At 51.6% G+C, this 26,001-nt stretch overlaps 1 protein-coding gene across 2 annotated transcripts; it reads left to right on the plus strand.

Annotated features, from left to right (window-relative positions):
- Positions 1-427: 427 nt before the first annotated feature.
- On the plus strand, positions 428-25,107 carry bltp3b (bridge-like lipid transfer protein family member 3B). 2 transcript variants are annotated; one of them, XM_080517899.1, is made up of 24 exons: positions 428-772; positions 6,750-6,912; positions 8,259-8,297; positions 8,430-8,521; positions 9,741-9,930; positions 10,031-10,171; positions 10,257-10,424; positions 11,117-11,297; positions 11,381-11,464; positions 12,210-12,359; positions 12,467-12,586; positions 12,748-12,863; positions 12,948-13,089; positions 14,226-14,419; positions 15,734-16,474; positions 16,555-17,057; positions 18,774-18,922; positions 19,158-19,318; positions 19,457-19,607; positions 19,928-19,960; positions 22,473-22,732; positions 22,822-22,930; positions 23,038-23,201; positions 23,286-25,107. In XM_080517899.1, the coding sequence occupies exons 1-24, from the start codon at positions 729-731 to the stop codon at positions 23,418-23,420; spliced, it is 4,230 nt and encodes a 1,409-aa protein (XP_080374025.1). In that variant the 5' UTR covers positions 428-728; the 3' UTR covers positions 23,421-25,107. The 2 variants fall into 2 exon arrangements, with proteins under 2 accessions (XP_080374025.1, XP_080374026.1); XM_080517900.1 differs by lacking the exon at positions 12,467-12,586.
- Positions 25,108-26,001: the final 894 nt, after the last annotated feature.

A 26,001-nucleotide genomic window follows, 5' to 3' on the forward strand; every position in this document is an offset into this window, starting at 1 on the left:
GTTCTTTCCATGTGGGTAATACCGACTTAGTGCTGCAGCCTGGACTTTATTGATTTGGATCCACATGCAAACTCCACATGAATTCTTCTGTTTATACTTTAATTGCACCGATGTTATCCTTAGAAAACATGCCGTCTGATGGGCTATGAGAAGGAAAAGTTTCCTTTAAAAAAAAAAAAAAAAAAAAAATCTGCATTCATACGTAGGGGTCCTGCGGCTGCGGCTGCACTTGCAGCGGCTCGCCAGTAGGTGTCGCTGTTTACTATAAAGAGCTCCGTGCCTCGTCAGCGGCTCGCGGGTCCTCTAGCTGCCGTCTTCCGGGTCTGCAGACTCCCGTTGCCCGGCCCGCCTCCAGACGTCGCTCCTCCCCGCCTCCCCCGCTCCTCCCTCCTCCCCGCTCCTCCGTGTCCAGGTGAACTCCGTCCGAGACGACCGACTCCCCGGGGCCCCGCTTCTGGAGCGCTTTCTTCTTCTTCTTCCCCGGTCGTTTCACCCAGGATGTCCTAACGGTGCGCCGCTCCGCCTCCTCGGACCCGCCGCCGTCACTCGTCGGAGCCCGGCGGTGCGTGGGGCTGTCTGGCCGCCCGCGTACGTCCCTTCCATCTGTCAGCCGGACTGAAGCGGAGCTCCGCTGACATGAGGACGGAGCCGGGGCCGCTGTGAGCCGTCCGGCACCTCCGCTCTCTGGGGAAGCAGCTCGGCTCCGTGCCCCGGGAGCCGCCGCGGCCATGGCGGGGCTCATCAAGAAGCAGATCCTCAAGCACCTCTCCAGGTCAGTGTCGGTGCCGTGACCCGGTGGGACCGGGGGGGGAGGAAGGGGGGGGGGGGGGGGGTCGAGCGGCGGGCCTGCCTGCCTGCCCCGGCTGTCAGGCCGTCAGGCCCGGGGGAACCTCCCCGCACGGGGGACGTGGCTGCCCGGCTAACGCGTTAGCATCGCGGCTAGCCGCAGAGCTAATCCCGGTTCAGGCTCCGGCAGGTCGAACCAGTCCGCGTGGGGAAGTCGGATTATTAACGACAACAATCTCAACCTCCCCCCCCCCCCCCCCCCCGGAGGCACGGTGGCCCGGTGGCAATACTCGGATTACACGTTTATCTGGAGGAGGGATGGTGAAGATCCAGGAGCAGGTTTGTTTACAGGGTTAATCTGCCCCTTTTGCTCCTTCACGTCTCCTCAGATTACAGCTGTAATCTGTGGCCCCTCGCCACACCTCCCACCAGGAACCACACAAGCCTGGACTCACTCGTATAGATTATAATCCAGGGTGGATCCAGGTGTGTTTACCCACTGTGGCCCCTCACGCTCCATAATCTCCACAGATTATAATCCAGGTTTTAACACTGGCCCTCCAGCCTGTCTAAACGCAGGAACTGACCTCGGGCCATTTTCAGCCTCTCTTGGTCGTTTTCTACCGAAATGTTCCACTTGTTTTTGCCGTTTACTGGATATTCCAGATGTTTGTTGTTATTCTCCATCTTTATCTTCACTATGGTCTGGAGGTGTTGCGTCCGTCTGTGTCCTCTGAGCTCCAGCAGTGGGTCGGTCCAGCTGGACCGGCCCGGTTTTGGCCCCGCCGGCCACCTTTTTTAGAACCCCCCCCCCCCCCCCCCGAGAGGATTTCCTCCTGAACCGGCTCGTTCTGTCCGTCTCACTGCACCCGATGGCGGCGCTCCGCTTCACGCCGCCGACCTGCAGGTGAACAAACTGGTTCTGGGCGCCATTATCTGCGATTGAGCGTTGCGTTCACCCCCCTGCTATCACCCCCTGCTGTGATGCTTCTCACCTTGGAAAAAGCAAAACGAGGAGCCGTGTCGCCAGAACACGTTCCACTGGAGTGGATATCGACCTGCACATCAGCTGTGGGTGACGTCGGTCACATTTGACATCCTTTACCCAGAGACACTGGGATTCCACCGCATCTGTGTGTGTGTGTGTGTGTCTTGTCCTTCACTGTCCTCCCAGCTGTGTGTGTGTGTGTGTGTGTGTGTGTGTGTGTGTGTGTGTGTGTGTGTGTGTGTGTGTGTGTGTGTGTGTGTGTGTGTGTGTGTGTGTGTGTGTGTGTGTGTGTGTGTGTGTGTGTGTGTGTGTGTGTGTGTGTGTGTGTGTTGCCCTCGGCAGCGTTAGCATCAGCACTGACAGAAAGTGCCCAGGGAGATCCGCCGCCCTCGTCATCAGTCTCCAGACTCGCCATCTGATCCGACCGGCCAATCGGAGAGCGCCGGAGCTCAGACGCAGCAAACCAACAATATGCTGAAGGATGGTGATGATGATGATCTGTGCCGGCTGAGTCAGGACGTGTCCCTCCACCCTGTCGGTGTGACCACACAGCCACAGGCGGTGTTGTTGGTGTCAACAGGTCCCCCCCCCCTCCTCCCCCCCCCCCATGTTCGGGGTCGACGTCACGGACAAATCCTGAGCGGAGGGAGAGGAGGAGTCACTGGAACATGGAGCAGCAGGAATGTGAACTCCCGTCTCCCAGTGGGGGAGTGTCCCAACAAGGAAGTGTCCCAACAAGGAAGTGTCCCAACAAGGAAGTGTCCCAACAAGGAAGTGTATCCAGTAACCCTGCAGGTTAATGATTGATGGCCTCATCGATCCCTCGAGGGAGTCGGGATCGTCGATGGAGGTCATCCTGGTGGGAAGTTCCAAATGTTATCATGTTATTCTCACTTGGCTAAGTGGGAGTTCCCATCTGAAATGGGACTTTCCAAGTTGGATCTCGGAAGGAAACCGGGAATCTACCGAAAGCCCCGTTTCCACGACAGGGTTTTGAACGCGACGTCTGTTTCCACGGCAACGGCAAACGATGTAATTGGCATGTTGTGCCACCGCTTGTTTTTTTTTTATTGGCACAGATGTGGCGTGGTTGTCGCGAGCAATTTTTTGTTTATTGTGACATCTCAGAGACTGTCGGAACGTTTGTAGATTCGTTGGTTTGGAAATTCCAGCGCGCTCCGGGGGACGTCGGTCTTACTTGTTGACGTTTCGTGTTTTCACGTGAAAGCGCTGCGGCGCGAGCCGCCGTTCGCCGCGCAGCGCGAGCAGGAGCACGGCGACGCCATGTTGCCTTGCTCTCTCGCCAGTCGCCGCTCCACTGGCCCGCTTTGCTTTGCAGCGATTGGTCATTCGGTCAAAAGAGGCGGTGCCTGGGAACATCAGCTCACTCAGGTCAAACACAGGTAGGCCCTTGGGGGGGGGGGGGGTTTTCTCCAGTTTGTGCGTCGATGGTACTCTGGCCGGTAGCCAGGTGGCGGCGGCGGCGTCCGGTTACACTCCGGTACAGACGTACGGGAGGTGGAAGGAGCTCCAGGTTGCTCGCTCACTCACTCACTCTCTCACTCTCCACGCTTCTCCGAAAGTTCAAACAAACCTCCTTGAGGTCGACCTTCAGGCTCGGCCGCGGTTTAACATTCTTCTCCCGGCGTGATTTCTTGAGTAAATAATGCATGAAGGGAACAGAAGCATGAGCTGCATTTTGACTGCGTGAACTCTTCCCCACATACCATATAAATCTGCATTTTAGTGTTTAATATGTTTTATTAACTTTTGGACAGAAATATAGAAACAACAATTACAATTTTTCTGAGTTATATATGAAAAGACAAAGACAACAAACTCCTTGCCCCTACTGTCACTTATGCCAACCTGTAAAACACAATTATTATAGACGTTCAGTGAGTCGTACAGCCAGAATACTGAGTAAAGAATCACTCCTGCACCTTTGTAGATGGATTGTTAAAAAAAAAAAGTCAGAAAAGACCCCGACACCTGATAGAACCTCTTTTCAGAACCCCTCAAATAAATCAGCATTTTAAAATGCATCACATTGTCGGACGTTGCAGCCACGTCCTGCAGACGATGAAGAATTTCCGCTCCTTTGCTGTCGGCGTAATGGTTGAACCCTTCTTTTTAAAAAAACCAGCAGACTTTATACCAAGACTTTCCAGATATTTTAAGCTTCACCTGGCTGCGTCTTTTTAATCGGCGCAAGGTGTTCTTGAGCTGTGAAGGATCCGTTCCAGGTGATCTTTGTTGTGAACAACCAAATGAGGCGATCTGCGATTCGTTGGGAGCAAATTGGTTTAATCCATCCATCCCGTGAAGGCCATTAATGTGAAAAACGACGGCGGTTGTGGAGTGGAGCCAAAGGGTAGTGCTCGCTGTGAATCCACTGGCAGCAGTGTGTCGGACTATCACTCAGCTCCTTGTCGGAGCCTTTTGTGTTCACTCCTTCTTTCTCGCTCCTCGTGGATGGTTTGGGTGTGACCTCAGGGTGTGGAGTCCCAGGGGTGCAAATTCCATACCGGTGACTCCCAGCAGGCCCCGAGTGTGGGAAAGAAACCGTCTTTTGACCGTCACCTGGTATTAAATGTGTCGGTGGAGTTATTTTGGGCTGTTGAGTAACGGTGAAGAAAACAAATGTCATATCTGTCTGTTGCCAACCAGAATCAGACGTCTTTAATCGATGTGGGTCATGAAATCTGTGTGTGTTGTTGTCCAGAGTACTTGAGTTCTACGTCAGGCTGATAGCGGAACATCCTTCTCCAGGAATCAACGCTCAGAATGTCCTGCTTAGCATGATCTGTCGCATTCTCAAGGTTCAGTGGCATCTAGTCTTAATATACGTCACAATATATGACCAGTCGACTAAGAAAGTGACGTCTTGAAGGTAGAAGATTTTTGGTTCATGGTGACATTCTCCTGAACATTAAACATGTTGTATGAGAAACTGGTTTTCTCGTCCAAAACTTTCCACAATCGTCCAACACCTTCGGAGTTTGAATTTCATTATTTTTTTCTTTTCATTTGTGTGTCCGAACTCTTAATTTTTCCCCCTTCGGTCTCTCTTCGTATCTAAGAGGGCCAGTAACGGAAGACTGAAGGTCTTTGACATCAGTTTTGTCTTTGATGTCTTTTAACATGTGTAAACTGCAGGACAAGTTAAGCTGCTGACTCAGCAGATTGACTCCCCTCTCTTCTGTCCTTCTCTGGTTAATTCAATCATCTGCTCCGGTATCAGTGGAGGAATCCTGGTCTGAGTGGACTCTGTTATCGCCGTCCTGACGCCCTCCGGCCGGCTGGAGGATTCCCGGCCTCCGTCGCCGTCACGATTTCCATCTCTGTGGTTGAGCCGAGCCAGCGGTTTTGTCAGACGAGTGCTGGAAGGAAAAATCTGCTTTCCTGGGAAAAAAAACAAAAAACCCAAACTCCTGAGTGGCAGAGGAAGTATCCCTCCTCCCTTTCTTCCTTTTCTCCACGTTTTTAACGGATCTCTCTCTCTACTCTCGTCATTCTTTCTTAAGTCTTGAAAGCTAAAAGAGAACCACCGTAGTCACTCTGGGTTTATTCTCGGCAGTGATGTCATCAGACGTTGCCGCTTAATGAGTCATCGGCGAGCGCCGGGAAGCCGTTTCCCCCTCGACCACATCGGCGCGGAGCAGAGCGAAGCCGGAGTGGGTCATAAGACGAGTTCACGCGAGGTCGGCTGAACAGAAGCGTCTCAAGTACTCCAGCACGTTTCTCTCCGTACCACCGCACTGGGACGTTAAACCTGCATGTCCCGTAGTTAAAAAGCCGTTGCCGTGGAGACGCTCGCCGCTCGGCTTCGCAGCGACGTCGCTGCGTGACCCAGCTAGTTCGCTAGCACCGATGTGAGCCAACGGCTACCGTGCCGGCGACGCTAATTCGGTTCCACAAACAAATATGGCGTTGGTGAGGGTCCGTGTTCTACCGAGTGTAGGTCTAGTTCAGCACCTGATGAAGGTTCCTTTAGGTCTTTCTTAAAGGTTCCACCACTTTGCACCGAGGCCTCTCGTCTTGGGTCTTGCCGTGTAGCGGTTATTGATCAGTCCTGGTCCTGGTCCGCTCAGCGTTGAAATAATGGCCGAAGTCTCGTGAGCGGCGCGTGAACTTGATACCCTCCGCCTCTCGCCGCTCCGCCTGCCGGGATGGCGCCCGTTCAGCCGCGACGTGAGGCGGACGGATGAGCAACATTTTATTCGGCCACAGTATTGATTTATTGATGAGGCCTGGCGGAGGCGAGAGGGAGGCGGCGGAGCTCGCTGGTTGATACTTGATCAGCTGCCGGAATGAATATTTCACTGGTCACAAGGCTGAGACGCTACACCTCCTCCGCTACACCCCGACGTGGCTCCGTTTGATTTCCCTCATCGAAGCATCGCGGGAACAAGAAGCCCCGCCTCCCCCCGGAGACGCTCCGGTTACCGAGCGACTCCGTCATCGACCCCCTCATGACAAACTCACAACAGACGGTCTTCACACAAACTCTTCAGTCCGTCTGACGGACTTTCCTCAAACTGAAAGAAACATTTTAAAATCTAATGTTGTGACGTTCCGAACGTCCCTGAGGACGTCTCGTGGGCTCGTGGGACTTCAATCCGTCAACGTGAGACGCTTCAGTCTGTCCGGACCAGACGAGACGACACAGAGCCTCAAAATATAACCTTCACACTGAGTGTTTCTGTGGCAGTGCCCCCTGCAGGCCCGGCCAGTGTACTACATCACTTCATCAGTTCTGTCCAGTAGGACGTCGTTCATTGTGACACGAAACGATAAATAAACAGAAAAGATGATTTTATGTACTGGCTGACCTCTCAGGCGTTTTTTTGTTGTTTTTTCCAAAGGGAGCGTTTGATCGTTTCCTCTCAAAGTGAAACTTTGTTGTTATAAAACAAGCTCGTCTATCAAAGCGTCTAACCGATTGTAAACAATCTGGAACGCTGTGTTGCAGGTTTGCCAAGAACCTCTCCCCAGACAAGATCAACCTGAGCACGCTGAAGGGGGAGGGTCAGCTGACCAACCTGGAGCTGGACGAGGAGGTCCTCCAGAGCCTGCTGGACCTGCCCACCTGGCTCGCCATCAACCGCGTGGAGTGCAACAAGGCCGCCATCCGGGTGAGGCTGAATAAACATCCAACGCTTCCCCCTCCAGTGTTTGACCTTAGAATCGATAATGGCGATTGCAGCTTTATGGATTTGAGTTAAGATGGCGTTTTTTTTAAAGTTTGACCCGTTTAGTTCTTCTACATTTTCCATCCGGTGCACACTCGCAGCTTCCAGAACCGCGGCATCCAGTCTCGGTTCTGGTGTGTAACCACACGCTCCGACTCGCCCTGGAGAAGCCTGAACGAGCCCAGTCGTCTCCATGGCGACTGGACTTTGACCACCGAGCAAAGTCCAGTCCTCCTCCTTTCATCCCCACATGTTCATTTTTTTCCCCCCGGCGCGCCTTTTCACGGTTTATATAAATTGTTCATATAAATTGGACTCATTGTTTTATTGTGAAAGGCGTTGCGTCATGTGACCTCCACAGATTGCATTAATGTCGGGGGTCAAATTCTGACCGAGGGCGGTTTTCAATGTCATTTTTTTGCCAATCAAGTGTTTTTAGATCAGCCTCTTGTCAGTTTTCATTTTTGTACTTAAAAAAAAAAAAAAAAAAATCACATGGAAGGAGGAGAACACGAGCAGGAAATCTCTTTATAGATAGATAGATAATTACTTTATTCATCTCCGAAGGGAAATTGTTTTGTTGCAGCAATCTGGTACATACGAATATTATAAAATACAATAGAATAGTAATAAAAGTAAAAAATATCTCTGTATAAGACATAAAGTAAAACACAGAACGGAACATGGGCACTTAGAAATAAGCAGGAGATAAAAGCAAGATAAATAAATAGTAAGGTGCAGTGGCAGAGCCATTAGAAGTAGGCATTATATAATAATAATAATAACAATAATACACATAATAATAGTGTATAATACTCGTGTATAGTACTACTAATAGTGGTAGCAATAATATAATTAACAACAACAACAATATATATATATATATCAGTAATAAGAATAATAATAGTAATAGTATACTTATAATAATAATAATAATACCAATAGTAATAGTGTACTTGCACATGTATAAATATATGTATATGTACATGCAATATGCCATATGAAATATATGATATAATATAAGTATCAATGTAATTTAGTCCAGCTGGTGATTGAGGCTCTGACGGAGGGAGAAGAGTTAAAAAGTCTTATTGCAGTGGGGAGGAAGGACTTCCTGTAACGTTCCTTAGAGCAGCGAGGTTCAATCAGTGTGTTGCTGAAGCTGCTCTTCGTGACGGGGCTCGGATCAGCTGGTTAATAGAGTTGATTTAGTGTGGATTCATTCATTCATTCATCTCTGTCCAGCTCTTTATCTAACCGTACGTCGCCCTCGTCGTCTCCCCCTGCAGATTCCGTGGACGAAGCTGAAGACTCACCCCATCTCTCTGGTGAGCTCCGGCCGTTTCCCCCCTGCGGGTCGCGATCTGCCGATTCGTCGCGCGGCGTAATAGTTTGCGGGTCGCGAATCCAAATGGTTTTGACTTTCTGTCCGTGGGATGTCCCCTCCCGCTGGTTTTCAGACGCTGGACAAAGTGGTGATGGAGATGAGCACCTGCGACGAGCCCCGCCCCCCCAACGGCCCGTCCCCCATCGCCACGGCGTCGGGTCAGAGGTCAGATTCTTGAAGCTCCTCGCACGCGCCCGGCAAATGTCTGCAGTGGGAGTTTCGTCTGAGGGGAGGGTCGAAGGGTTCTACCTCTTTCCAAACTTCAGATTGTTTAGTCCTTAAGTTGATCTTTTTTTTAGAAACGATCTACCGAGCGGCCGGGTGTTTTTTTTAAAAGGCCTTTATACAGTCGGTCACTTTCGCAGTTTTCAACACGCAGAAGAGGAAGTCAGAGGGACGAGATCTGGATCTTTGTGGAAAGTCGATTCTTCCTCATTCTGTTGCCTGATGATCGTTATTAAACTTCCTCCACACGCGGTTGAGTTGTCCGGTCTGCAGGCGAATGATGGACCGCCTCGTATTACATTTACTGAATTATTATTATTGATTATTTGTACTTGTGAGCAGTGCTTTAAGTGGGGGGGGGGGGGAATAAGTGAGGGTACTCTTACTATTGCGTGATTCAAGGATGTTGTCAATTATGTGAGCCACAGACGGTAACCTAGTTTAAAAAATGAACATGAGCTGCTGTGGTGAGGGAGAGAGAGAGAGAGGGAGAGAGAGAGAGAGGGAGAGGGAGAGGGAGAGAGAGAGAGAGAGGGAGGGGGAGAGAGAGAGAGAGAGAGAGAGCAAAAATACAGAAACACTGAGGGTTTTAGCTCCGGTCATAAAGCGTTTGCTGATCGTGAGGACAGATTTTCCTCTGAGGACTAATGGTCAGCCCCCGGAGCACAGAGTTACGTGATGCACTTGAATGCACCACCCATGTATCGCCTGTCATAGTCATCCTACTTCAACGTATGTTTAACCTTTACTGAAGTCAAACACAACTTTAGTTTGTTTCCCCCGAATCCGGCTCATTATCTTCATTATCTACCAAAATAAAGTTCTTATTTTCCTCAGTCAAATTCTTCTATTAATGTTGGATCTAATCCGCGTTTCACTCGTAAAAATCAACAAAATGCTTCAAATCCTGGTGATTATTACGACGCGAGCGATTTTCTTTGTCTGAATTTTCACACATTGTTGTTACATAATGAGTTTCCTCAACAGGAAGCGCATGAGTAGATTGTATTTAAGTAATTTTACTTGAGTGTCTTTTCTCAACAATTCCCTCGACCAGTCGATCCCCAATGTCTTTTTAAACCCCCGAGTCTCTCGTCGAGGCGAGGGACCGGCGGTGACGCGTCGCTCTGTCCCCCGCTCGTCCTTCGTGGCTTTGCAGCGAGTACGGCTTCGCCGAGAAGGTGGTGGAGGGCATGTCTCTGTCCATCAACTCCATCGTCATCCGCATCAGCGCCAAGGCCTTCAACGCCTCCTTCGAGCTGTCGCAGCTGCAGGTCTACAGCGTCAACACCAGCTGGAGCGTCAGCGACCTGCGCTTCACCCGCATCCAGGACCCCCAGCGGGGGGAGGTAGGGCGCCGACTAACCCGACTCCCCCCCCCCCCCCCCCCCCCCCCGGCCGGCGTCCCCGAGACTCCCGCCTCTTAACTCTCTCCGTGTTCCCGCCCAGATCCTGACCTTCAAGGAGATCAGCTGGCAGATGATCCGGATCGAGGCCGACGCCATCCAGAGCGCCGAGCACGACATGCTGAGCGCCCCCATCCGCCTCATCACCAACCAGTCCAAGATCAGGGTCACGCTCAAGAGACGGGTCAGTGACGGGTTTCAGAGTTTGAGTCGTAGCTTCTACTTCCTGACGCTCCGCGCTCACAACCATACCCCCCCCCCCCGGACAGATTAAGGACTGTAACGTGGTGGCGTCCAAGCTGATCCTGATCCTGGACGACCTGCTGTGGGTGCTGACCGACTCGCAGCTCAAGGCCATGGTGCAGTACGCCAAGTCCCTGAGCGAGGCCATGGAGAAGTCCGCACAGCAGAGGAAGAGCATGGCCACCGAGGATCAGGTACCTTCCTCCTCCTCCCCCCCCCCCCCCCCTTAGCGACCAGACGCCATGTCCACACACTCTTGACCCACTCACTTTCACACCTCTCCGCTCTACTCCCCCCCCTAATGGCCGTCTTTTAGCCCTACCCAGCGTTTTAATGCCACCTGCTGGAGGTTCAGCGGTACTGCAGGGCCCTTTTTCAAAGTCGTAAACATTCGCCAGACAAAAACAACAAAATAGACCCAGCAACAGTCTGAGAAACACAAACGCATCTTTTTTGAGACTCACTGACATTTTGAGACGTACGTTTCCTCTCTGAAGTGCTGATTAAGGACATTTTAACACCAAAAACTACTCGATATTTTAAAACTACATTTCTGACAAAAGAGTTGAAAACACGAGACGATTAGTGATGAATACCAACACTTAATTTGTCTTTTAGATTTGGTCATGAAGTAACTTTTCCTGACCCCAGATTTCCAGGAAAGCAGTTTTTTTTTCTGTGAATCATATCTTTTCTTTCATATTTACTTTGATCTTTCCATCATTGCAGTAAAACAGTAGACTCTGCATGTCGGGGACGATAAATTGGCGACGTGTTTAAGCGACGCTCGCTGAAATAGTCGGGATTCTCCACCTTGAGACTTTGTTAAAAGACCTTAAAATCACGTTGAGACGTCCGGGCCGGTCTTATGTCCTTTGCTCTCCAGGTGTCGTCGGCGCCCCCTACGGCCCAGCAGGCGCGCGCCCAGCAGGCGACCACGGCGGCCGACCAGGGCGCCACCATGGCCAAGCTGTTCAACGCCTACGACGTGTGCGAGACGTCCCACCACCTGCAGATCACACACCTGGACCTGCACATCTGCGACGACATCCACGCCAGGGACAAAGGTCGGTCGGTCGGTCGACCTCGGTCGTTTAAGTCCACGCCGTCCTCGCCCCCCCCGTCCTGACCTCCGTGTCCCGTCCTCTAGTGATCGACAAGCGGATAACCGGCGGGGCCATGCAGCTCTCCTTCAGCTCCATCACGCTGGATTACTACCCCTTCCACAGAGCAGGTACGGTCCGTCACCCTATCGTCTCGTCTCTGGGGGGGTGGGGACGTCTCGTCTCTGGGGGGATGTCTCGTCTCTGGGGGGGACGTCTTATCTCTGGGGGGGACGTCTCGTCTCTGGGGGGGACATGACGTCTCGTCTCTGGAGGGGACGTCTCATCTCTGGGGGGGACATGACGTCTCGTCTCTGGAGGGGACGTCTCACCACTGGGGGGGACGTGACGTCTCGTCTCTGGGGGGGACGTCTCGTCTCTGCGGGAGACGTCTCAACTCTGGGGGAGACGTCTCGTCTCTGGGGGGGACGTGACGTCTCGTCTCTGGAGGGGACGTCTCATCTCTGGGGGGGACATGACGTCTCGTCTCTGGAGGGGACGTCTCATCACTGGGGGTGACGTCTCGTCTCTGGGGGGGACGTTTCGTCTCTGCGGGAGACGTCTCAACTCTGGGGGAGACGTCTGGTCTCTGGGGGGGACGTCTCGTCTCTGGAGGGGACGTCTCGTCACTGGGGGGGACGTCTAGTCTCTGGGGGGGGACGTCTCGTCTCGTCCTCATCTGGACTCCTGGATTCTCGTTCCTCTCGCGCGGCGGCTCCGTTGAACAGTTGTGATTATTACTGTTGTCACTAGAACTGCCCAGTTTTCAGCTCCAAAAAAAAAAAAAAAATGGAATAAACAAGCGGCGAATTGTAGACACACCTGTCCACAGGCGCCCTCCTGTCCTCACCGTCATTTGTCTCCTGGCTCCTCAAGGCGACGGCTGCTTGCACTGGATGCACTACAGCGAGGCCACCAAGTCCAGGGAGGGCTGGGCGCGCTGCCTCCTCGACGAGTTCAAGTCCAACGTGGAGATGCTGAATAGCGCGGTGCGGGACCAGCAGACGCACGGCTCCCCGCAGCACGGTACACTCACCCCCCCCACCCTCTACCCCCCCCAATTCCCGTGTGTGTGTGTGTGTGAGATATTCCGCTCCGTCACCACGGCGCCTCCTGTGGGTTTTGGCCTGCAGGGAGTGAGGAGAGAGCAGGAGGACTAGGGCTTGGGGAGGCAGATGGAGATGGAGGACTCCCAGAGGGGAGCCCCCACATGCCGCCGCCTCCCCCCCAGTGCTGCTGGTGCCTGGAGCCAGGTACCGACGGCGTGCGTGTGTGTGTGTGTGCGCACGGCGGCGTGCGGTGATACACGCCTCGGCTCCTCTCGGGACGATCTGCTGCCGTGTCCCCTCCCCCCCCGCCTCCCCCCCTCCCTCCTCCTGTGTCCTGAAAGCCCTCGTTTTCCCTCCCCCCCCAGGTAAGATCAGCACCTCCAGCACCTCCTTCAGCCCTCCTCCGCCCGCCCACAGCCCCAAGACGCAGCTCATGTCCAGCTCGGTGGTTCTGCGGATGGCCGACTTCAGCATTTACCAGGTTGGACGCCGCAAAAAAGCCGCTTGCGGCTTTGATCTCTCCGCCGCCGCACGTCTTCCACGTCTCCGTTCTGCTTTTTCCCAGGTTTCCACCGCCGACCAGCGCCGCTCCAGCCCCAAAGCCATGATCTCCTGCAACAAGAAGTCCCTGTACCTGCCTGCCGAGATGCCGGCCATCCACGCGGAGTTCACAGAGTACTACTTCCCCGACGGCAAAGACCACCCCAGTACGCCTCCTCTTCCTCCTCCTCCTCCTCCTCCTCCTCCTCCTCCTCACATTAATCTCTACTTTCCGTCTCTCTCTCTCTCTCCTCCCGTCACGCCGGCTCTGCCCGGAGAGTCTGAGCCAACATTGATTTTTAAATGAATTATGCAAAGTGAATTCATTTCTCACCCGTTCAGTCCATTAAGGAAACGTTTACGAGGCGAGTCGGGAGGACGTGGAGCCGGGACCAGACCGTTACTCACGTTTTAAACACGTCCAAACGCTCTGAAGTGAAAAAGACTTGAGAAATGAGCCGAAGGTTATTCATAGTTCAATCAAAGCTTTTTTTTTTGTTTTGTTTCAGGTCGTCTAAACAAAGTGAATACAGTGGAAAAGCACTTTTTTTTGGTCGTTTCTGACAAAAATATGTCAAATTTCAAACATTTCCGTGAAAATATTAAAGGCAATGTCAGCAATGACACGATTACAACAATTCAACTTTAAATATGCTTTAAACTTGAAACCGTATCGGCATAACACGTGGATTTAACTGGATATCACAGGTTTAATCATAAAGATGTTCATGTGAAGTGTTATTAAAATACAATAATTACAACAGTTTAGTATAATCTCATCCTACTGTATATTTTGCTCCCCTTAGAACTTATTATACTTTATTATAGTTAGTTTTTTTATCTTATTTTTTAGTCCTATTTGTTAGTCAATGTATATAAGATCCCTCTATTCTTACCTAACTGTTTGCACATTCCTTGTCTTTCCTTTCCTCATGAGTCCTTAAGAGCAGAATGTTACGAGTAAATTTCTCCACTGTGAGATCAATAAAGGCTTATCTTATCTTATCTTATCTTATCTTATCTTTTTTCTTATCTTTTATCTTATCTTTTATCTTATCTTTTATCTTATCTTTTATCTTATCTTCTCTTTTATCTTCTCTTTTATCTTCTCTTTTATCTTCTCTTTTATCTTTTATCTTATCGTTTATCTTATCTTTTATCTTATCTTATCTTAATCAAACGACATAAGAGCGCCGACATTTTAAATATACAGTACGTTTTGTATCAGAATGTAAGTCTTGGTTGAATCCTGTGCTTCCACATTATATTTTAACTTGTTATATCCCCCCCCCCCCCCACACAGTCCCGTGTCCCAACCTGTACGTCCAGCTGAACGCCCTGCAGCTGGTGCTGGACCCCCGCAGCCTGGTCTGGATCAACCTGTTCGGCCTGGACCTGCGGCAGAGCCTGGAGCAGTTCATGGAGATCTACAAGCTCAACGACTCGCAGAAGCCCGACGAGCACGTGGACGTCAAGGTGGACGGCCTCATGCTGAAGGTGCCCGGGTTGACCTTTGACCTTTGACCATGTCCCGTGGTTTTTAAAAAACCGTCAACCGCGCTCGTTTGTTTATCCCGCGTTTCTGATGTGTTTTTAATTGGACGTGAACGAGGCAAGAAAGTCAAATCTAGGCGAGATAAAATTTCTTGAATTAAATGAAAAATGACTTGTTTTTGACTAAGTCATTTTTGCTTATTGTCCGCTTTATTATTATTATTATTCTAGTTTTAAGATGATTATTACTTTATTTTCTTATTAGCTAGACTGGTCTTGGCGTTGAGGATTAAAAACTAGTTATAAGCACCGTTTGGCTTAAAACAAGCATTTTTCTCATTTTAAGACGACTGAGCAGCAATCAAAGGACCTGAACTGGCCTTTCATCTTCTTATTTTAAGATTTGAAAATAATAACACATGAGAATAATACTTGCTTTGAGTCCAAAAATGCTGTTTTCAAGACGCTGGGTCATAAGGGGCGAGAATTATTTTCTTATTTTTGAAAATCTACTAAGTAATCATGTTTATGTTCTCAAATAAAGAAAAAAAATCATCAAAGACACATTCAACAACCTCAAACAACTACATCGATCATAAATTAATATGTCCACAAGAATTAAAAAAAATGTTTTTCCAAAAATCTAAACAGCCAACTTTTGTACAATTATCACAAAAACAAACAACACAAAAAACAAGACAAACATGTCTACAAAGCGACATAATAAAATTAGAATTTTTGAAATGATTAAAAACCACAAAGTGATGTAAAATGACTCAAAAGAAGCAAGAGGACCACAGGATGATCAAATAGAAGCAGGATGGATTCAATGATCCCCCAAAATAAAGCAAAAGCACAACAAAGACGTATTAATATGTAGGCACAGAATAAACGTACAAGCCCAAGAAAAAAACCCCACAATGAGACAGAAAGGCCAGAAAATGAATCCAAAACAACATTAAAAGGTCAGAAAACAGCTTCAAAGAATATAAATTGACATGAATATTGATATGAATATAAAGAGATAAAAGACACCTCAAAGACATAATAAAAAACATCAAAGGGCAGGAAACGGCCCACAAAGACGCACTAATAACTCCAAAACAAGTAAAATGTTCTTGTTCTGTTGGCAGATAATTGTGCTTCTTTTAGGTATTAATTTTCTTCTTTTAGTATATTTTCTTGGTTTGTTTTTTTTTCGGAGGAATTTTTGCAGCGTCAGCAGCTGCTGAGGGAAACACTGACCCCTGCTGGCCAGGCGGGTGCAAGTCGAGGCGTATTAAAAAGATGGTTTCCGTGTGCTCTCTCGCCTCTCAGCTGGTGATTCCCACCGACCGCGACGCCGCCGCCGCCGGCCCCCCCGACCTGCCCCGCTCCATCTCCGTCCAGACGTCGGAGATGGTGGCCACCAACACGCGCCACCCGGCCAACTGCACCCGCTCCCACCTGGAGGCGCTGCTGCAGGCCTTCGAGGGCGAGCCCTTCTTCGCCTCGTCCTCGCCGGCCTTCCCCCGCCACGCCTCCTCGCCGCCCGTCCTCCACCCGGCCTTCCGGCGCCACGCCCACGAGCAGGACACCAGGCTGCACGACGTGTACCGCGGCCTGGTGGCGCCCGGCGCGGCCGCCGACGCCCTCAAGATGCCCGCCGCCACCGACTTCTGGGCGCTGCACTTCTCCCAGTTCTGGGTGGACTACGAGGGCACGCGGGGCGGCCGGGGGCGGCCGCAGCCCTTCGTGGACTCCTTCCCGCTCGCCGTGTGGGCGTGTCAGCCGGCGCGGCTGGCGCGGCTGCAGGAGAAGCTGCGGGCCGCTGCCGTCGCCGCCGGCGGCGGGGCGGGGCTCTCCCGGAGCGCGTCGGCCGAGGCGGTGGGCCGCCTGCAGAGGAAACGCCTGCTGAAGGAGTTCTACAGCTCCGACGGGGCGTCGCCACCGCCGCCGCCCAGTAACGGACTCCACAAGCCGCTCTCCCTGGACAGTCTGCCGTCCGACGCCACCGCCGACGATCACGATGCAGACGTGACGGTGTTGGTGCACGTCCAGAAGCCTCTCAGTGCCCAGGTGCGTCATCGACCAGCGTGCCCCTCCCCCCCCGTACGGGTGACCTGACCCCCCCCCCCCCCCCCCCACTCTCTGTGCAGGTGAGCCACCGGCAGTACGTGTTCCTGATGCAGCTGCAGCGCAGCATCAAGGCCCTGCAGCAGACGCTGCAGCAGGACGTGGAGGAGCTGGGCTCCCGGCGGGAGCGCCCGCCCGGCGGCCCCCGCCCCTTCGCCGTCTCCCTGGGCCTCCTGCTGAAGAGCGCCGAGGTGTCGCTCCTCCTGAAGCCCGTGGCCCCGCCCGAGGGCTCGGCCTCCCCGCTGGGCTCCGAGCTCTCGCCCTCCGAGAGCCGGGGGACGCTGGAGCCGGGGGCCGCGGGGGGCTCCGGACCGAGCGCCGTGGACCAGCTGCTGTGCGGCGACGCCGCGGAGCCCGGGGTCCCTCGGGGCCCCGCCCCTCTTGTCCCCACCTCCTCCTCCACGGAGGAGAGGACGGAGGACGGGGACGAGCCGGGCCCCGGGTCCGACTCCAGGGGCCAGCTGAGCGACTCGCCGTGTGACGGCGACAGAGACAAGCCGGGGAAGATGCCCCAGTCCAACTCCAGGTACAGCAGCCAGCACCGTCCGCCGTGATCGAAGTGCAACTATGAAAGAAAAACCATATAAAGTGTGATGAATCCAACACGAAATCTTTATCCCGCGTTTCTGATGTCTTTAATTGTACGTGAACGAGGCAAAACAGTCAGATCTAGGCGAGATATAATTTCTTGAATTAAATGAAAGATGACTTGTTTTTGACTAATGAGTCATTTTTGCTTAAAACAAAATTGTCCGCTAAGATTCTTATTCTAGTTTTAAGATGATTGACACTCCACCTCCGTCACTAACCGACACGAGGCCGTCGCTCCACTTCCATCTATTCCTCAACACAAGCGTCTCACTTCCTCCCGAGTGTGTCGGCGTGAGCGCTCACTCCTCTCCTCTCTCTCCATCCTCGGTCACTGCTGAACTCCTACCACGTGTGAAGCGTGTGCGTGTGCGTGTGCGTGTGTGTGTGTGTGTGTGTGTGTTCTCTCTCCACCAAGGAAAGGAAGTTTGTCTGTGGTCTCTGACCTGCTCAGCTCCTCAAACTCCAGCAGATCCGCCTCCCTTTATTCCCTGTCCAACATGTAAGGCCCTGGACCGGCGTCCCCGTGTCCCCATGTCCCCGTGTCCCCGTGATCGGTGTGCGAAGACGCCGTGGTGCATGCGTCTGCATGTGTGCACGAGTGTTCAGTGTGTTGTTGTGGTTCCCCATGTGTAGTTTCCACTGAGACGTGGCCTTCGCTTGACGCTCTCTCTCTTCTCCTCTCCTTCATCCACATCGTCAACAAGTAAAAAAAATCCACAGGTCCTCTCGTAAGGTTTAACAGTTTATTTGTCAAAGAAACAAACAAAAGGCTGGTAAAGAAAAAATGTCCAAAGGTGTTCCAGGTTCTGTAAGTGGTCCGTTAAATCCAGTCAGGATTAATCATCCAAGACACAAGAGACCAAAGAAAAAGGGAGAGCGAGAGAGAGAGAGAGAGAGAGAGGTCAAAAAACTGTGCGGTTCCACCCTCACCTGACCTCACTTCCTGTCACAGGTAATCCCCCCTAAACTCCACCCACCCCCCCTAAACTCCACCCCCCCAGGAGCATCAACAAACAATTAAAGGTGCACAGCCACCAGAAAACACCAAACAGTTCTCCCTTCCCAAACATTGCAAATAATATAATAATTAAACTTTCATCCACTTAAATCAACCACAACATTTTAAATGATTAACTAAATGTGAACTAAAATACTTGTAAATGCTCCTAATTCCTACCAAATTAAACATCTGCTGTTTTAGATCAACATAAATTATCTATCCTTTTTAACCAAGCTCAATGAACTGCGTTTAGGCTCCTACACCATGGATATGAAGCCCCCCCCCCCCCCCCCCCCCTTTTGGGGAGACGCTTTGGATTTTTGTCTGTTGTGAATTTAGCGTCTCGCAACTTCAAAAGGTCGACACGACCTCCAGCTGCTCCGCGCAAAAGGATTGAAGACGCATTTCACGACTCGTCGACTTGAATTTCAGATTTGATTTAGACCCCCCCCCCCCCCCCCCCGAGACGCAACACAGAGAGATCTGACGACGTAATAATGAAAAAAATATGTTTTAGTGAGTTTTATTCTCTCATAGGTGAGAAAGAAAAGGATGAACCAACAGGAATCTGTTCCCTCGTTTAACCGTGTGTGTGTGTGTGTGTGTGTGTGTGTGTGTGGGTGTGGGTGTGGGTGTGGGTGTGTGTTTCAGTGGTCGTCTGATGCGCGATCGCTCCCAGTCCAGTTTCTCCGTTTCCTATAAGAACATGAAGAAGAGTCCGTCCCTGCAGTCGCTGGACAACATCTCCATCGACAGCTACCTGATGGAGGACGGAGACACCTACAGTCTGCTGGAGAGAGGTCTCACACACACACATACACACACACACCTCATACTGCAGTACCACACCCCGCCTCCGGGGGCAACATCTGACAAGGCTTCAACACAACCAAGTCGCATGAAAAATCTGAGATTCTGTCGAGGTTCCAGACGTTTCTGTTCTTTATGAAGTGTGTGTGTGTGTGTGTGTGTGTGTGTGTGTGTGTGTGTGTGTGTGTGTGTGTGTGTGTGTGTGTGTGTGTGTGTGTCGTGCAGACGACGTCTCCATGTCGGGCTTCAGGGACGCCGTCAGCGAGCAGAGCGCCACCGAGAGCGCCACCGAGGCCGTGACGGGTCCACCGGAGCAGGAGGGGGGGGCGTCGCCCGACACCGTGAGCGCCGCGTCGCAGAGCATCGACGAGCCCAGCAAAGACACGGTGAGAACACCGGAACCACCGGACTGGACTGAGGGACGTGGCGTGGAATAATTAACGCTGGACTGTGTGTGTGTGTGTGTGTGTGTGTGTGTGTGTGTGTGTGTGTGTGTGTGTGCGTGTGCCCCTCCCCCCCCCAAGGTGTCTGTGCTGGTGCTGAAGGTCCAGTCGGTGTGTGTGAGCATGGAGGCGGTGGGGGAGAGCGCGGCCGTGGCTCTGGAGGTGGACCGGGTCACTCCCACCCAGCTGGGCAACGTCAGCCTGAGGCAGTACCTGAGCAACCGCAGCCTGGGTAAGAACAGGGGCGGAGCGGGGTCAGGATCTGGACTGGCTCGGGTGGAACAGGGTCAGGATCTGGAGCAGATCGGGTGGAACAAAACAGGGTCAGGATCTGGATCTGGATCAAACAAAATGTTCCTTCATGTTGATGTTTTATAAAACGGAACCCAGAACCTCTTGGTTTATAATCGAATGTGTTGAAATAAGGAGAAGCTGCTTGATACAAAATGTCAATGTGACTGTTATAAGGTTTATATCTCACATACACACACACACACACACACACACACACCCTGCCTCCCGTTACTCACCCCCCCCCCCCTCCCCCCACAGGTACGGTGTGTTCAGTCCCTCAGAGCAGCTCAGGTAAACGTTGAGTCACTAACATGCATGTTGCTTCCTTCTCTGTGCAGTGTGTGTGTGTGTGTGTGAGCACGTCTACACACACACCCACACACACACACACACACACACAAGCACTGTGTGTGTGTCCATTTTACAGTATGTAAATAATACTTGCAACATTTTTCCTTCAACCTTTAAATCACATGAACTTTAACCTGCAGTGCACTGCTCTCTCTCTCTAGTTCCTCTGCCTCCTCCCTCCATCTTCTCCCTATCCTCCTGCTCCCTCTCTCCTCCATCTCTCCCCCTCTCTCCTCCATCTCTCCCGCTCCCTCTCTCCTCCATCTCTCCCGCTCCCTCTCTCCTCCCTCCCTCTCTCCTCCCTCTCTCTCCTCCATCTCTCTCCCCCTCTCTCCTCCCTCCCTCTCTCTCCTCCCTCTCTCCCCCTCCGTCCCCCCCTCCGTTTCCCCGCCCACCTCATCACCTCATCTCTCCACTGCAGCAGACTTTGCAGTTTCAGTCCACTGATCCAGGCAATGAGAGAAAAGCCTGATTTATCCTCCTCTCCTCCTGCTCCTCCTTTCTTCCTCCTCCTGCCCTCCATCTGCTCCTCCTCTCTTCCCCCTCCTCTCTTCCTCCTCCTGCCCTCTGCCTGCTCCTCCTCTCTTCCTCCTCCTCCCCTCCACCTGCTCTCCACCTCTCACCCTTCTTTCTATCCCTCAAGCGCAACCCTGCTCTTCCTCATCCTCCCATCCTTCTCCACTCGTCCCTCCAGCTTTGACTCCATCTCCTTGCTAATCCTCTGTCATTCCCTCCCTCCCTCCCTCCCTCCCTCCCTCCCTCCCTCCATCTCTCCACCATACCTTCATGTCTCTCCTTCAGGCTATCTTCTCCTTCTCCTTGCTGTCTTATCACAGTCACTCAGTGTTCAGCTCCTGGCAGCCCACCCCCCTCCCTCCCTCCCTCTCTCTCTCTCTCTCTCTTTCTCTCTCTCTCGCTCTCTCTCGACCCTGGTCGCTGTGGATTGAGAGGAAGTGACTTGAAGTGTTTTCTCTCCAGAGTGTTTTGACGGAGTGACGCTTCTCTCGCTGTCACGATGCAGATTCCCTTCAGGAAGCAGCCGTTGTCCCGCCTCCTGAGTGTCTCTTCTTCTTCTGTCCTCCATTTAAAGACTGGCGTCGGCGTCACGTCTGCCTGAACTGTGACAATACTTGTTTCTGTCTCACAACGGTGTCTCCGGTTGGTCCCGTTTCTCTTCTGTCCAGAGAGAAAGCTTCTGGAATCTAATGAATCAGGTCAACTGGACTTTGTTGGACATTTCTGTCTCAGAGTGTTTCAGGATATCGAGACATTCTGTTGCAGTCACAGTTTGTAAAACCCAGATACAGTGTAGGACTCATGACACCTTCGGGAACTCTCGATTCCTTCTGGAACTCTCAATGCCTTCAAGAACTCCTTATGCCTTGTGGAACTCTTTATGCCTTGTGGTACTCTTTATGCCGTCTAGAACTCTTTGTCTTTTAGAACTCTCAATGCCTTCAAGAACTCCTTATACCTTGTGGAACTCCTTATGCCTTGTGGTACTCTTTATGCCGTCTAGAACTCTTTGCCTTTTAGAACTCTCAATGCCTTCAAGAACTCCTTATGCCTTGTGGAACTCTTTATGCCGTCTAGAACTCTTTGTCTTTTAGAACTCTCAATGCCTTCAAGAACTCCTTATACCTTGTGGAACTCCTTATGCCTTGTGGTACTCTTTATGCCGTCTAGAACTCTTTGTCTTTTAGAACTCTCAATGCCTTCAAGAACTCCTTATACCTTGTGGAACTCTTTATGTCTTATAGAACTCCCAATGCCTTGTTTATGCCGTCTAGAACTCTCAATGCCTTCGGGAACTCTTTATACCTTGTGGAACTCATGATGCCTTCTAGAACTCTTGACGTCTTCTAGAACTCTTGACAAATGCTCAAACTGTCACATTCCCACTCTGTCTGCAGAGTTCAGACTTCATTTCAAGATGTGATCCGTCACACGCCCGAGTTTCACGTCATATTTTCCTGAAGTTTACATCATCTGGTATTAAAACCCTTGATATTCCGTCAGATCTTTTCAGTGTTCTGTGGGCTGATGAAAACTTCACCTCAGTCCTCGGGAACAATGAACCGTCACTCATAGAAAATCCACTTGAGACTCTGGAAAGTCTTGAGTTCACGGTTCCTCTCTCGCTGGTGCGTCTCGCTCCTCTTCCTGATCTTCTGTCGTTCCTTCGTGCCGCCTCTCCTCTGAAGTCACGGTGGTCCTGAACGCAGATCCATAATGAATGAAGCTGAAATGTCAATGCGTTGACCTTTCAGGTGTTTTTTATCGCCGTGGCTCTTCTCCTTCCAGGAACCTGATTCTCACATTAACACATTAACCCTTTCAGACCTGCAGCAACGCTTTGAGGCTTCATTCTAGAGACGTTCGCTTGTTTTCTGAGGTCCGGTTTCCCGTCGACTCTGAAGCTAACCTCGGGCTCCGTCTCTGCCTCCGGCAGGCGCCGCCGACGCGGGCCCCTCGTCCGCCGGCGGCCTCCGCCGCCCGGAGGTCCGGGCCCGCCTGGAGAGCGGGCCCTGCGCCGCCGCCCACTCCCCGCTGGCCGAACGCAACGGCTTCCTGCAGCTGCGTCTCCACGGCTACCGGGCCAGCTTCGTGATGTCCACGCTGCAGAACCTGGCCCACTTCCTGGAGGACGACTCGGCGCCGCAGGTGCTGCCGATGGAGATCAGCATCAGAGACGCGCACATCGACCTGAAGGTGAAGCAGCAGGCGCCGCCTTCGTTTTCCCGGGTTTCAGCGTAACGCCGACGCAGAATCCTTTCGATTCTAACCCATGTTCTTTGCAGGACGACGGCCCCCGGGACAACCCCTCCGACCCGGAGGCCTCGCCCATCACGCTGCACGTGGACAGTCTGGTCATCCACCGCAGGGACGACGGCTCCTTCTCCATCGGAGGTGAACAAACCAAGCGCTCCCTTTTCCCTGCAGCCGATTCACCTGAATGATTCATGATGACGCAATTACCAAACTCCTCCTCCTCCTCTTCTTCCTCGTCTGTACAGTCGATGCAGCCGCTGAGGCCAAACCCAGGAAGTCCGTCTCCCTGATCGACGGCTCTGCGCTGAGTCCCGTGCCTGAGGCGGTGGGCGGCGTCTGCGGCATCCCGAAAGCCACGCAGACCCAAGCCCCGCCCACCAGCGCCCCGCCGCCGTCCAGCAGGGAAACGGTGAGAGACCCGGGACACTGTCCCCCGACCTCTGGGGTTCGTCGTCATCCGTCACACTCACTCCTCCCCGTGTTCCTCCCCCAGGTGTTGCTGGAAGAGAACGAGTGCTTGAAGCTGGAGCTCTCCCGGGCCAAGATGGCGCTGGCCGAGGCCCAGATGGAGAAGGACTCTCTGCTCCACCGGATGAAGAGCCTGAAGGTCGGCAGCAGCTCCACCTGATTGGCTGAGCAGGACGGGAAGATCCTCTCAGTCATGAACCAGCGAGCCGGAGCCCAACACACCGGAGAGCCGCCGTAAAGCGGGAGCGTGTTTTTTTTTTTTCTGGGCCGCGCCTCCATCGAAACCAAAATGGCCGCAGGCCGAGGAGCTGGACTCGAACCCTGAATGTCGTAAACCTTCAGAGGAATGTCTCAACAAAGCGTACTTATTTTGCACTGCGACGCAACTGCATTTGTAGTTTCATATTCCAGCAGGAGGTGTGGGGCTTCAAGCCCCCCCCCCCCCCCAGAAGCCCCGCCCCCCCACCCCCAGAGTGTATACAGTGTGAATGTGACGAACACGGAACTATTTTCTACTGGGCTGAAGGCTTGAATGTGTTTGTCTTCACAACAAGCAGTGTGCGTGTGCGTGTGAGTGCGTGTGCGTGTGTGTGTGTGTGTCCGTGTCCGCCTCTAGACCAACCCACCGGGTTGCCCTCGGTCCGCTGCTTATTCATTCCCCCGTGCCGCCGGGGTTCCGCTTGGTTCCGGTTGGTTCCGGCAACGTGAGCGCACACTTCTTCCTCTTTTGTTTTCTCTGTATGAAACGTCTCACGTGAATAAAGTGTGATTAGTTAAACTGATACTAAAAACGCATTTTGCTTCTGGATGACGTGGACGGTCCAGTCGAGTTGTGAAAATTATTACAATTTACATCAGAAACCGTCCTCGACATTAACGCTGACTCACTTTTGTTTTGAAGAGTTTGTTAAAAAAAAAAAGAAGAAGACAAGTACTGTAAACAAAGAGAAACGTCTATGTAAAACTTGGAGCAATACCATGTGTGTGCTCTGGGGGGCAGCAGTGGCTTTCTTCTGGTTTGTGTTGATGGCGGGTTGGCACCCTCTGGTGGTGCAGCGTGGCGTTACAGCCTGCGGCTCGCCAGTTCGCGCGTCGGGGTTTCTTGAACGTTGGGGTCGTTTGTGGAACCGCGTCTTTATTTTCTGTAGCGTTCAAACTAATGCTGCTTGATGATGCAACGTGTTTCCTACGACAACTCAATGTGACGAGAAGATATTGAAATTTCCGTAAAATGAGTTTCTAAATCATCTTGTTCTGGTTCCATGCAAGAGACAAGTAAAGATCGTAAAAATGTAAATCCATCTTTCATCATTTTCTTCTGGAAAAAACAAGAGAAAACGTCTCATGGAGCTTCACGACACTTGGATTGAAACATTTGGCCAAAATTGATACTTTTTGTTTTCAACTTATTTCTTTTTAAATTAAAGACGTGACTTTAAGGGTGCGTTTCCCCCCCCCATCCTCCTCTTCCTCTTCCTCTTCCTCTTCTTCTTCTTCTTCCTCTTCCGCTTCATCCTCCTCTTCTTTCTCCAACTATTTTTCTACGGGAACTCGCCGACACCCGCTGCACTTTGGAAACTGTAAATACGTGTGTGTGAGTTTGTGTGTGTGTGTGCGTGCATCAGAGGAAGATCCTCTAAAACGAAGCAACTTCTCAAATTCAAGTGTCAAAACTTCATAAGAGGTTCTGGTCTTTCATCCCTCCATCTCCTCCTCTCCTCCACCTCCTCCATCACCTCCTCTCCTCCATCACCTCCTCTCCTCCACCTCCTCGTTCCTCTGATCTTTGAGAAACCACCTCCCAGGAAATGAGGTGGAGCTTCTGAAATACTGACGACAATAAAACGTCTTTCAGTCCATTTCGATGATTTTCTTCTGTTTTGGTCGATTCTTCAGGTTTTCCTCAAATAATGAAAATCCACCAGAGCCTCCATGTGACGTTAAAGGGTTAAAACTCCTTGTTGGTTCTTTTTTATGTCTTTGAGGCCGGAACCAAGGTAGAACCACGCTAGAACCAGGGTAGAACCACAATGGAAACGGGGCAGGACCACAACAGAACCAAAAGTAGAACCATGATAGAAATGAGGTGGAACCACGGTAGAACCATGATAGAAACAGGGTAGGACCACGATAGAACCAAAGTAGAACCATGAAGAAGCCAAGGTAGAACCATGATGGAAATGATAGAACCAAGTTAGGATCACAATAGAACCAAGGTAGAACCATGATGGAAATGATAAAACCAGGTCAGGGCCATGATGGAACCAGGGTAGGACCACTATAGAACCAAGTTAGGCTCACAGTTGGACCACTATAGAACCAAGGTAGAACCATGATGGAAATGATAGAACCAAGTTAGGATCACAATAGAACCAAGGTAGAACCATGATGGAAATGATAAAACCAGGTCAGGGCCATGATGGAACCAGGGTAGGACCACTATAGAACCAAGTTAGGCTCACAGTTGGACCACTATAGAACCAAGGTAGAACCATGATGGAAATGATAGAACCAAGTTAGGATCACAATAGAACCAAGGTAGAACCATGATGGAAATGATAAAACCAGGTCAGGGCCATGATGGAACCAGGGTAGGACCACTATAGAACCAAGTTAGGCTCACAGTTGGACCACTATAGAACCAAGGTAGAACCATGATGGAAATGATAGAACCACAATAGAACCAAAGGTGGACCCCGATAGAACCACAACAGAACCGAGGTATAACCACGACAGGACCA

The sequence above is a fragment of the Blennius ocellaris genome (assembly GCF_963422515.1).
Source record: "Blennius ocellaris genome assembly, chromosome: 22".
Classification (NCBI taxonomy): Eukaryota; Metazoa; Chordata; class Actinopteri; order Blenniiformes; family Blenniidae; genus Blennius; species Blennius ocellaris.

What these genes read in the sequence shown, in the direction of transcription:
- bltp3b (XM_080517899.1), top strand. Translation starts at nt 729, where the DNA reads ATGGCGGGGCTCATCAAGAAGCAGATCCTCAAGCACCTCTCCAG. An exon ending in CTACCCCTTCCACAGAGCAG is followed by an intron (nt 11,465 to 12,209) that starts GTACGGTCCGTC and finishes TGGCTCCTCAAG; the next exon opens with GCGACGGCTGCTTGCACTGG. An exon ending in ACGCGCACATCGACCTGAAG is followed by an intron (nt 22,733 to 22,821) that starts GTGAAGCAGCAG and finishes TGTTCTTTGCAG; the next exon opens with GACGACGGCCCCCGGGACAA.